At 37.7% G+C, this 13,527-nt stretch overlaps 1 protein-coding gene across 1 annotated transcript; it reads left to right on the top strand.

Moving 5' to 3' along the window:
* Positions 1-502: 502 nt before the first annotated feature.
* On the top strand, positions 503-4,612 carry LOC109705527 (ctenidin-1-like; the record flags this gene model as incomplete). The annotated part of the gene is made up of 2 exons (XM_020226261.1): positions 503-845; positions 4,497-4,612. Coding segments are annotated over 2 exons (459 nt in total), but the record flags the coding sequence as incomplete, so codon positions are not given.
* Between the last annotated feature and the right edge of the window lie 8,915 nt (positions 4,613-13,527).

Genomic DNA, 13,527 nt, shown 5'->3' with positions numbered 1-13,527 from the left:
TACCGTCGGTTCGAAAATTCGATCATTGAAAATGGCTTAAGAGCACGGAGGCCTCCGTGCTCCGTGCTCCTAAGAGAACATCAGCCTTTATATATATATATATATATTATAATAATATATATAATATATATATATATATATATATATTATAATATTATGGGAGGGAAGAGAGAGAGAGAAGAGAGAGAGGAGGAGAGAGAGAGTCCTCGCTACTAGGTACATCGATAGTACCGAGCGCTTTATAACTAATCGAGTTTTCCGCTATTAGGATCTACTTTCTGACCAGTTCTTTCAGACTGTTGAAATCATACTATTTCAACTAATCACCTATCACAAGCTAGCAAAGCAAATATCGTCATAACGTCGGGGACTAATCACAATCTTAATCCACATCCCTTCATTCAAGCGCCGAAACCTAATAGCAACCAACGTTTGTACTATTAATGTTATAGTAGCCTATACTATATAACTATATATATATATATATATATAGAGGGGGGGGGGGGGGGGGGGGGGGGGAGGGGGGGGGGGGGGGGGGGGGGGGGGGGGGGGGGGGGGGGGGCGGGGGGGGGGGGGGGGGGGGGGGGGGGGGGGGCGGGGGGGGGGGGGGGGGGGGGGGGGGGGGGGGGGGGGGGGGGGGGGGGGGGGGGGGGGGGGGGGGGGGGGGGGGGGGGGGGGGGGGGGGGGGGGGGGGGGGGGGGGGGGGGGGGGGGGGGGGGGGGGAGGGGGGGGGGGGGGGGGGGGGGGGGGGGGGGGGGGGGGGGGGGGGGGGGGGGTGGGGGGGGGGGGGGGGGGCGGGGGGGGGGGGGGGGGAGAAGGAGTAGCTCTAGGCTGCTATACTATCGGTAGCACGGACGCCTCCGTGCTACCAAGTTGTTTTCAATGATGCCACTTCCAAATCGACGGTCAGCTCCGTTAGACTTCATCTACATTATTGAAAGTATTTGGAAACTAAATTTCTTAATTTTTTGGTATCATTTACCTATCAAACGAGTAGTCTAAAAATGAACGGCTGAAAACAAAAATCTCATAAAAAATGATGATAGAAGACTTGAATTTAAGATTAGAGGTATTAATCTTACTCTAAATAGTAAAAAAAAAATTTCTATAAAAATTCCATCTGATTTGGATTGTTTTACACCGTTAACTTTACAAATGCATCACATCTACCATTAAAATTATCAATTTTGAGACCTTTTGATCACCAGCCAAATGATGACGAAAAACTTTGAAATTTAGTTTCCAAATACTTTCAATAGTGTAGATCAAGTCTAACGGAGCCGATCGTCGATTTAGAAGCCGCATCATCGAAAACAACTTGGTAGCACGGAAGCCTCCGTGTTACCGATAGTATAGCAGCCGAATTCTCTCTCTCTCTCTCTCTCTCTCTCTCTCTCTCTCTCTCTCTCTCTCTCTATATATATATATATATATATATATATATATATATATATATATTGATATAGAAAGATAATATGCTACGATCGGTCACATATATTGGGCACCAAAAAATGGGGTACCACAAGCATTTCTCTTTTTGAAAGGGTCCAAACAAAGATTTCTTCCCCTTATCCACATGGCTGCTGCTCTTTGGAACGTGGAATGTAAATCTAGATATTAACTATAAACAAAAATATTTGGTGGGTTCTCCTCACCACTCCTCCCAAGGGAATGTTGATAATTTACATGCAAATCATAAAATATGCAAAATGTAAATGTCATAAAAGATTAGAAATTAGAAATTAATAGTGCAATTTTTTTTTTTAGTCAAATCAAGAGAAATTGAGATTTTTTTCTACCAAGGGTATGTTGAAAATTTATACGTAAATCATAAAATGTAGTATCCCTGGTGTTTGGTTGCCAGTGAGATTTCAGCATCTGAGGCTTGTCGGCACATCTGGAGAGTGTCGGGACAAGTCGGAGTCTTTTGGCGCGAAATGGACGCAAAACGGACTCGACGCGAGGCGAGAGTGGAGTTCTGACGCTGAAATCTGCAACGTGCAGATTTCATTGTTGAGTTTCGGTAACCGGCAGGGAAGTACTGGTACCCCAGAGTAATTCTAGAACAGAATGCTCTCAGGTTGCGTCAATCTGATGCTAAGTACCGGTACGGCATTGGGCTGGTACCGGTACCTTGTGTGCGAGCTTGCGGGATGAGAGGCCGAGCACAGGTAACCAAATTGGGTACCGGTATTCCAGCTGGATTTTGAGTAGGTAGAGGGCATTTTGGTCCTTTGATGTGTCGATCAACCCAATGTTTTTTCCAGCCTATATATTGACAGAGAGAGCTTAGGAGCTGATTTTTCTTCTCCTCTTCCTCTCTCTCTCTAGCTGGTGGATTCGTGTGTTGTCGAGGTCGTGGATCGAGCTCGGGAGGTGATCGACATCAATCCGGAGGGCCGTTCAAGAACGTGGGCGTCGCGGTTGCGCCGTTGGAAACCAAGCGAGCGTGTATTTCCCCTTCTTTCCACTTCTCGCCCTCGTTGGATGAGCTTTTCAATGTGGGTTAATGTTTACCGAAATCGTTGGAACTCCTCCTAAGTTTTAGCATCGTCGACATGTGTCATTGGTTTATTTCCTTGCTAGTACTCGAATTCATGGATTAGAGTATAAAATCTGAATTTGGAGTTAAGCTAGAATTATAATTTTACATGTTGGGCTTGGAATTGACTTAGGAGAAAACGTATAGATTCTACACTGTCATTTTTGAAAATTACCAAATTTATTTTTAGAAACTGTGGTTCGTTTGTATCGCCACTATTCATATGTGGTGGATACCCAGATTAGTGTAGGACGAGTTTACGCTCGTGCTGGGATACCGAGCTTATTTTATAGTAGTGTGTAGACTGTTTTGAACTGTCGGGTGCCGTCGCGGTTGATGGTAGACCCAGATTTTTGTGTTTTGCCTCAGATTGTGCTAAGGGCACGTGAGTTTTGGTTGTTAGACCAGTTAGACCCATTTGCATTAATTATAGCCTGTGAGAGGCTGATTGAGCTTGACAAAGACAAGCTTGCATACTCGGTTGGGTCGCGCCAACGAGTGCCGCTACGGAGTTTGGCTACGTGCTTTTGCATTCATGTCGCAGTGTCCGGTTAGGACTTTGCTCTCCACCAGCAGCCCTCGGGGTGGTGTGCGGTGTAGCTCCGACAGGCGAGACGGGTGCGTTCACAGTCCCTAATGAGTTTGGGTCAGAGATTGCATTTTTGTTATATCTACAGATAGCCAGTGTAGGTTAGCGATAGTTTAGTGGCATATAGCTGCAGGGTTTCCAGCTTTCCTTACTATCTTTTACGCACTTTTCTGTAAACTTAGTGGGTGAGCCGTTGAGGTCAGTGACGGTACCCACTGAGGACTACTCCTTTTTGCAGTAGTTCTCACACCCAGTTGTTGACCCCTTTTTGCAGAGCCTTCGTCCGCGGCTGCTGCTATTGATGATTCTGATCGTGGAAAGGGAGTCGCGTGCTAGATCCCTTCTAGCCTTACTGCAGTACTAAAGGAGTACCTCCAAGAGGTAGTTTTGGATTTTCCTTGTACATACTGTGATGTTGTCGAGGTACTCGCTGGAGCGAGTTGTGTTGTAAACATTTTGTATGTACTGAAACCCCTCGAGGTTTTATATATTACTTTTTAGTTTAGCAACTCTTATCTTGTGGTTGTAGCTTGTTTTTGGTTTACAGGTACAATGATCACTTCGTATATAAGGAAAATTTCTTTGTATACGGCGGGTCTGTTGGCGTGCTCGAAGAAACGCAGTAACCCGAGGCGTGACATAAAATATGCCAAATATAAACGTCATAGAAGATTAGAATTTATAAATCAATTATGCAACTAATTTTTTTGGGTCAAATCAAGAGAAATTGAGATTTTTTAAAAAAAAAACAAGAGCTTCAAAAAAGTANCTCGAGGTTTTATATATTTACCTTTTTTAGTTTAGCAGCTCTATACTACAAAAAAGTATTTTAAAAATATGCTTACCGCTGCAGGAAAGAATAAAGCTGCTACGAAATGGATTAATTTAGAAAATTTTAAAAAAAATTTAAACTCAACTAATTATGAAATATTTCTGAATATTTCTTGCAAATTATAAATGTCATAGAAGATTAGAATTCATAAATCAATCGTGCAATTAATTTCTTTTTGGTCAAATCAAGAAAAATTGAGATTTTTTTCTACTTAGGGTATATTGGTAATTTACATGTAAATCATAAAACATGCAAAATGTAAACGTCATAGAAGAATAGAATTTATAAATCAATTGTGCAATTAATTTTTTTTAGTCAAATCAAGAAAATATGAGATTTCTTTAAAAAAAAAAACTTCAAAAAGGAATTTTAAAAATATGATTAGCGCTACTGCTTCAAAATGCATTTATTCAGAAAATTTTAAAAAATTAAACTCAAACTAATTATTAAATATTTCTGAATATTTTTAAAAATTAGTAAAGTTTAAATTTATTTTTAGAAATAATAATGTTAGAATATTTTAATTAATGAAGGACTAAAAAACCGAATATGTGATATCTTCATCTTCTACGGTTTCGAGAAACGAGATATGGAGGAGATGTATATTCTCCAACAAACGAAGAGCTTCCTCCAGGAAACAAAGAGCTAAGAGTTTGGACGAAGAGATACCTTTTCTAAGAAATGAAGAGATTTCACCAAAAAATAAAAAGGTTGTTCCTAAAAACGAATAGGTTTATAGAGAAGTGTGCATTTTGAATAAATGCAATAATATTAATAAATATTAAATATTAGTAAATATTTGTGAATTATTTTTTAATTTCTCTATATATTTTTTTATATATATAAGAAGGTATTGTTGTCATAAGCAATGACATTAATTACGACTTGAATTTAAAGAGAAAAAAGACTTTTAGAGGGAGATATCCTGGATATTACGTGAATTTAAACCAAGTTGGTGATATTTATTTAATTGGTCTTCATACACTTACTGAGCGGTTAGTTTTGGAAAAATAATTTCTTTAATTTTTTCTTAATATGCATTCTTTGGTGAAAAATATTTTTTAGTCATACTTGTTTGTATACAATAAAATTATACTTGTATTAATCTTTTTTATTTGCATTCATATTTTTCGCTGATTAGATGAATTAGTTGTATAATAATTTATTTTCACTTTGTAAATTAATCTCTTCTCTTTTTTTATGATTCTATTTTCTAAAATTTTACAAAAATTCTAAAAAAAATTTTCCTTCGATGGCTACTAATTCTTTAATTTTTTCTAGTTTATTTAGAATATGTCATTAGCATATAGTTATATTCAACATTGGGTTGATGATGAGGAAGGTGTGCAACTGCCAACTGATATTTTAATGAAAATTTTCACTAGAGTTGATTTGGCTACTCTATACTCTTCTCGAGCTATCTCTTTCTACTTCAATAGAGCAACTTACACATTTGAATTTATGTTGTGTCGTTGTCAAAGGTTGTCGGGAACATTTGGCTTGTTTGTACAATAATTCGATATAAGTTTACCTGTGGAATTTACTCCAGCACATAACACTTTGGTTTTGCCAAATTTTAACTTGGGATTTATGTCGGAGATTGTTCATATTCTTTCATCCTCGTTGAATAAATGTTTGTTATGTTCAAATAATAATCTTCAGTATCCAAGGTTCTATATATGTCGTCCCACTAGCAAAGAATGGGTTAAGCTATCTAATCCTTACCACTCCAAAGGTTTTGCTTTGATCATGCATGGTTACTCACCTCACCACTATAAAATTCTACAATAATGTTGGTCGCATTTTCCCAGATCAAATTTGGTCAGTGAGTTATTTGATTCAGTATAATGAAATTGGCGATGGTGTGGTGAAACTTGCCTAGATGCAACTCATTCTTTAGTTTTGGAGGGACCGTTTTCAGTTGGCCAGTATTTGTATTGGATGGTATATAATTTTAAGATCTTTGTGTTTGACTTACGAACGTTTAATTCGCATTTCAAAGAACTACCAAACCAAGCTCGCTATTGTCCTGTATATCCTTACAAAAAAGAGTTGGTAAGCTGCGATGGAGCCCTTGATTTACTATATACTTGTCTCGACACAATGGATATTTGGAATCTACCATCATACAACTTATCTTGGGTTTTTGTTGCTAGAGCGCGTCTCAGTCCCTTATTGGTAAATTCTATATTCTATAGTACGACAATTTTTTGAACATATGATAAAATATTTTTGATGACCGCCAATGGCATTTTCATTATGGACATACACAATCGTGCTATTGAGATTTTGAGCTTGAGTGATAATTATCCGATTGGAACAAAGGTCTATATTTACCATTCTGCATTTTCTTGTGAGAGAATTATTTGGAAAGAAAGAACTCCTTCTGGATACAACGGCAACTGGGTTGTTCAAAATAAGCGCATTCAGTTACAGTAATATAATAATTTTTTTGTAGCTTTCTCAAGCAAACGTATAGAAATGTTGTTTGATGATATTTCTAGCATTTTGTTTGCTTCTCTAAATGTTTCAGGTTTTTTTTTTGTTCTTTCTTATTTTTTTGGCCTATAGTGCTGATGTATAAAACAGTTTCTATTTTAATGCAAATCTTAAGTTTGACTATTTAAAAGGTTGCTAAAGCTTAAATCGCTTTTCGCTACCTTTGATATTTTTCACACAATTTCTTTAACAGAAGGTAATTTTACAAAACCATTTTTAGCTGTTAATTAAAACCTTTTACCGAACCTTTAAATCAGAAATTTTAAACACAAATTTAATTTCGAATTGGCAAATTTCAAATAGCAACACATATAATGAAATAAAATACAAATTTGAGTTTAAGTTACGATAGAAGTGTCACGCCCCGGATTATTCGTTTCCCCGGGCACGCCGACAAATCCGCCATATACAAAGAAATTTTTTTTATATACGAAGCGATAGCTGTACCTGTACCTGTTATCATACAAAACTACAACTAGTAGTATAGAGCTGCTAAACTGAAAAATATATATAAATAACATCAGGTTCTCTATACATACATAGTCTCTAGATACATAACACTCACTCCAGCGAGGATCAAATATCAGTATGTACAAGAACCAAAAACCAACACTACCTGTAGCTGGTATATCTCTAGATCAGCAGCAAAACGGGAAGGGATTGAACTTGCGACTCCCTTTCCACGATCTGTATCCGCAACAGCAACAGCTGAAAAAGAAGGCTCTGCAACAAGGGTTCAACAACTGGGTGTCAGAACTACTGCAAAACGAAATAGTCCTCAGTGGGTGCCGCTACCGACCTCAACGGCTCACCCACTAATTCTATAGAAGTATGCTTAAGGATAGTAAAGAAAGCTGAAATAATTCTACAGCTATATGCCACTATACTACCACGATCCAACGCTAACTATCTGTAGAAAAATACAATCTCTGACCCAATCTCACTAGGGACTGTGAACACACCCGTCCTGCCTGTCGAAGCTACACTAACTACCACCACGCTGGGTCGTCAGTGGAGAGCGAGTCCAAACAGGACACAATGACAACAACGCAAAAACACAAAACCCAACTCCGGAGTGGCACTCGTGAGCGCCACCTAACTGAGTATGCAAGCGTATCTCTGCCGAGCTCAATCAGGCTCGCACAGGCTATAGTCAAAGCAGAAGGGTCTAACTGGTCTAACAACCATAACTCACGTGCCCTCAGCACAATCGGATGCAAAATACAGAAATCTGGTCCACCGTCAACCGCGACAGCACCCGACAGTTCGGAACAGTCTATACACTACTGTAAAAATAAACTCGGCATCCTAGCACGAGCGTAAATTCATTCTAAACTATTCTGGGTATACACTGCCTACAAACTGCGGCAATATAAACAAACTACAGCTTAAGCTAAATCTGTTAGTTTTCAGAAAATGACAGTGTAGAACTTATAGTTTTCTCCTAAGTCAATTCCAAGTCCAACATGTATAATAAACTAAAGCTCTAATTCAGATTTCATTTAAGAACAATGCAAATCGACGAATCGAGCTACTAAACATGATATACGAATCCAAAAATACATGCCGACAACAAACTAGGCTTAGGAGGAAATTCAAAAATTTCGGTAACTTAACTCCAACCCACCTCAAAAGCTAATCCAACTCCGACGAGAAGTCGACAGGAGAGGAACTACGTGCTCGCACGGCGTCCAACGGCTCTATCCCGACGCACGNCCACACGCTCGAACGACTCCCCGGCGTAACCGTCAAGTCGATCCGAGCTCGAGCCACGAACACCACAACCACCACAACCAAAAACTAGAGAGAGAGAGGAAACAGGAAATAAAATCTCCCTCTCAGCCTCTCTAAACATATATACACGATGGGGATAAGGGTGAAGTCCACGATGGAGCAATTGACCAAAAGGCCCCTCACCTACCCTAGAGTACCGGTACCAGCCCGATGCTGTATCGGTACCCAGCATCAATAATCGCAACTCGAGAGCAGTCTGTTCTCGGAATACACTAGGGTACCGGTACGCCCCTGCGTGGTACCCGTATTCAGCACTAAAATCTGCACTTTGCATATTTCAATGTCAAAACTTTGCTCTCGCGTCGCGTTGAGTCCGTTTTGCGTCCATTTCGCGCCGAAACGACTCGAACTTGTCCCGACACTTTTCAGATGTGTCAACAAGCCCCAGATGCTGAAATCTCACGGCTGCAGAACACCAGGGACACTTCAAAAGTTAATAGAAAATTCAAATATTTTTTACGTAATTAATATGTATGAGCATATTTAATAATAGGATAAGCAAAATGTCATACAAATAAAATTTCATACATATTTAATTTGATATTAAGGCTAGTGTCATGCCCCGGATTACCTCGTTTCTCCGGGCACGCCAACAGATCCCCGTATACATAGGAATTTTCCGTGTATACGAAGCGATAGTTGTACCTGTAATCACAACATAACTACAACCAGTAGTATAGAGGTGCTAAACTGAAAATAAACACATATATAAAATCTCGAGGGGTTCCTGTACATACAAAATGTCCACAACACAACTCGCTCCAGCAAGTACCCGACAACATAACCATATGTACAAGAAAGTCCCCAAAACTACCTGTGGAAGGTACTCCTCTAGCACGGCAACAAAGCTGGTAGGGATCTAGCTCGCGACTCCCTTCCCACGATCTGAATCGGCGGCAGCAGCAGCCACGGACGAAGGCTCTGCAAAAGGTCAGCAACTGGGTGTGAGAACTACTGCAAAAGAAGTAGTCTTTAGTGGGTACCGCCACCGTCCTCAACGGCCCACCCACTAAGTCTACAGAAAATATGCGCAAAGATAGTAAGGAAAGTTGGAAAAACTCTACACCTACATGCAACTATACTATCACTAACCCACACAGGCTATCTGTAGATAATTAAAATATGCATCACTCTAACTCAATCTCACTAGGGCTGCCCAAATGGACCCACCCTGCCTGTAGGCAAACTATACCGTACACCACCCTCGGGGATGGCCGGTCTAAGTAAACGGTCCAAAACAGGATGGCTGCGACATCAACGCAAGTAAAAGCCTCACTCCGGAGCGACACTCCTGGGCACGACCCAACCGAGTATGCAAGCGTATCTCTGCCGAGCTCAAACAGGCTCTCACAGGCTGTAGTCAATACAAAAGAGCCTAACTGGTCTATCAACCAAAGCTCACTTGCCCTTGGCACAATCTAATGCAAGATACAGAAATCTGGACCCACCGTCAACCGCGACGACACCCGACAGTACAAAACAGTCTACACACTGCTATAAAATGAACTCGATATCCCAGCATAAAGCATAACCTCAACCTACACTAATCTGGGTATCCACCGCATACTAACAGCGGCAATACAAAAGAACTACAACTCTTAAATCTAAATCTGGTAATTTTTCAGAAAATGACAGTGTAGGGTTTAATGGTTTTCTCCTAAGTCAATTTCTAAGTCCAACATGTATACAATCACTAGCTTAGCTCCAAATTCAGATTTTATGCACTAACATAAAAATTCCATGAATTTGAGTACTAGCAAAAGAAACAAAACCAATGAAGCATGTTGATGATGCTAAGACTTAGGAGAAAATCCAACGATTTCGGTAAACATCAACCCACCTCGAACGCTCGTCCAACCGTGGCGAGAAGTCGAAAGGAGGGAATCAACGCACCCGCCCAGCCTCCAACGACGCAACCGTGATGCCCACGTGCTCGAACGGCCCTCAGGAGCAACGTCGAAATCCACCCGAGCTCGAGCCGCGACCTCCTCCTCATACGGTATCCACAAGCTAGAGAGAGAGAAATGAGAAATAAACCCCTACTCTACAACTCTCTCTGTGAATATAAAGGTTGGGAGGAACATTGGGTTGAACGACTAATCAAAAGACCAAACTACCCCTTACCTACTCAAAAATACAGCTAGGGTATCGGTACCCAACTCCAATACCGGTAGTCGGCCCCTCAGCCCGTAGCCTCGCACACTGGGTACCGGTACCAGCCCGATGCAATACCGGTACCCGGGCTCGATACCGGTACTTTACTGGTCAGTATCGATACTCAACATCACCTCACGGAAACCCGAGAACATCCTGTTCTGTAATTCCACTTGGGTACCGGTACCTCTCTCTGGTACCGATACTCAACACTGAAATCCTGCACTTTGCGGATTTCAGTGTCAGAACTTCACTCTCGCCTCGCGTTGAGTCCGTTTTGCGTCTATTTCGCGCCAAAACAACTCCGACTTGTCCTGACACTCTCTAGATATGTCGACAAACCTTAGATGTTGAAATCTCACAGGCAACCAAACAACAGGGACACTGCACTTAGTTTGGTATTGAGGTGGATCTAACGCTATTAGATAGAATGGAGTTGAGAAAAAGCATATAAGAATATGCTTCTGCGTTTTCCTATGGGACTGCAGAAAATTTATCGTAACCGACTAACCACAATATGCGAAATGCAATATTACGTACGGAAACAAACATGGTACCGCACGTAATGCAATCTTTCCGCAATCCCAAACGATGCCTAAATATCCATCAAGATAATTTGTAAAACGCTATAAACAGATTTATTAATGCCTAAAATATTAATTTCGAAAAAAAACTTCCGATACAAGTGAGGGAAAACTATTTAAATGATTATTTGCGAAAACATTATTAAATGTACATTATAAGTTTAGATTTATGTTAAAATTTGAATAACTTTTTCAAAATTTAGATTGTACATCTAAATTGGCTTAAAAGATTCCAAAAAATAAATAATATATATAAGCGCAATTTTGTTAAATTATATGAGAGGTGAGAAAATTTGAAGTTTAATTCAAAATTTACAATGTTTATCCAAATTGGCTTTGAAAAGTTATTAAAAAATTACTACATAAGAAACGTTTGGTAAAATTATATAATTTGCCAAAAAAAAGGGGCGAGGAAGCATTACTATTTAATTTCCATTATTAGAGGATGATGATCACTCCTCGTGCGGCAATAAATAACTAGCGAATCCAAATTAAAACATGCCATTTATTTAATTAAGAAGATGATATTTCTATTAGAGTCTTCATAAGGAATTAATTATGTATTCTGTGATTTAATTTTCATGTAAATAGAAAGACGTAAAATTCAAGCCATTATTGGACAAGATAATAGAAATCATATCCCGATTCTAATTCCCAGGCCTTCCAAAAACAGATATTAATGCCCAATGATTAAATTCATTCCCTAATACATTCCTCGTATAAACCTCATTCCCTATCTAAACCTTTTCATTTTTTCTTATTAATTAACTAAATTGAACATAATTTCACAATTTGAACATAATTTTATTTTTGAAAATAAATTTAATGGCCAATTCAAATTGCTGCAATAAAATTTTATTTTTTGATAAAAATTATAATACCTTCTTTCTAATCTAATACATATATTACTAACTAATATTAAAGTTTGTAATATTAAATATTACTAATACGTGCACTGCCTAGTAGTTAAAAAGGGAAGAAACACACCAGCTATAGTACTCACTGTAGATGAATAATATTCATTTTATGCCATTAATCTACTTGATGATTAATATCTGAGTTCCAAAGTTCGAAATTTTATTATTTTACATTTCTAACTGATTTTTTTAAAAAAATAAACAAAACGAATAGTTTACTATCTTTTTTTTTTAAAAAAAAGTATAAAATATTTTATGATTAATATTAAAAAATTATATGTATTTCAGAAAACCTATAACTATAACTTGGGTATAAAATAGCTTCAAAAACCAAGAATAGAGAAAAATCCATCGGTTGCTGTATTCAACATTTATAGTTTTAATGTAGATATTCTAAATATTATAAATTGAGTAAGGCTCATTTTTCTTTTAGGGCCCGTTTCGTTCAAGTTATATAATATTACAAAGTATCTTGACATATCCAGATATCTTGAATTTCAGCGTGAGATTACTACTGATGCTGCATTAGTGCGTTTGGTTTAATGCAGTAATATTTTTAATTTGAATCAACGATCAATGCTTTGGAAAATAATTTAGAATATATAAATTTACTTGATATAAAAAATTACAAATTTTTGGTACTCTTTTACATATGTATCGAACAAAGAGATAAATGAAATAGTGTTAAATTGAATAGGCCAAAACAAATGTAGCTAATAATTCTCCAGAATCAAATCATCATTTTTTATCGGATCTTTGAAAAGTATTTTCTAATAAATTTTCAACTTATTTCAGTCACATTTTACCATCAAACTAGTAATTCTATCAAATCAATCATTAAAATAGTTCAATTTGACAAGTAATGACGAGTGAGTAGAATGTACTGAAATTTTATAAAATTTAACTTTTGAAATGTTAAAATATTTTAAAATGTTTCTGAACAATTTTGATCTTTGAATCAAATACTCTAAGAATAATTTTGTAAAGCAAAATATCTAAAGAGTAAACTTCAAATACCACCTATGTGGTTTTGGATTTTCTTATTTTAGTACCATATGATTTAAAGTGTGTCACTGTAGTATCTCATGGTTATATTTTTCTCTTTCTGTCAGCACCTTCATTAATTCTTTCTTAAATCATATACAAAAAGCTACAAATACTCTATTTATGGTTTATCGAATATTCATTTTAGTACCATATGGTTTATAGAATTTTTACTTGAGTACCATATAGTTTTAACTTTGTCATTCATTTAACGAAATAATTAACATAAGAAATAATGGAAAGAGAAAAACAAAACTACATGATCCTAAAGTCGTACATTTAAGCTACACAATACTAAAATAAAAAAGCGCAAAACCACATGAGTGATATTTTGAAGTTTTCCCAAATCTAAATCCAAATCCTTGCAAAAGAATACTATTCTTTTACCTAGGAAATGTAAATTCAAAATTTTTCAATAACTATTATTTTATTTTTAATTCATTAATATTTTTATTCTCATTTATAAGTATTTTTATTATTATTCTTATTTATTATTTTAATTAATAAGTTGGAATGTATGGCATTAAATGGAGTTAATGGAGTGGAACGTTGGGCGCCTCAAATGTTCCATA

The sequence above is a fragment of the Ananas comosus genome, unplaced genomic scaffold, assembly GCF_001540865.1.
Source record: "Ananas comosus cultivar F153 unplaced genomic scaffold, ASM154086v1, whole genome shotgun sequence".
Taxonomy (NCBI): Eukaryota; Viridiplantae; Streptophyta; class Magnoliopsida; order Poales; family Bromeliaceae; genus Ananas; species Ananas comosus.
The sequence above is the reverse complement of the archived record's forward strand: the minus strand, read 5'-3'. Positions and strand labels throughout refer to the sequence as shown.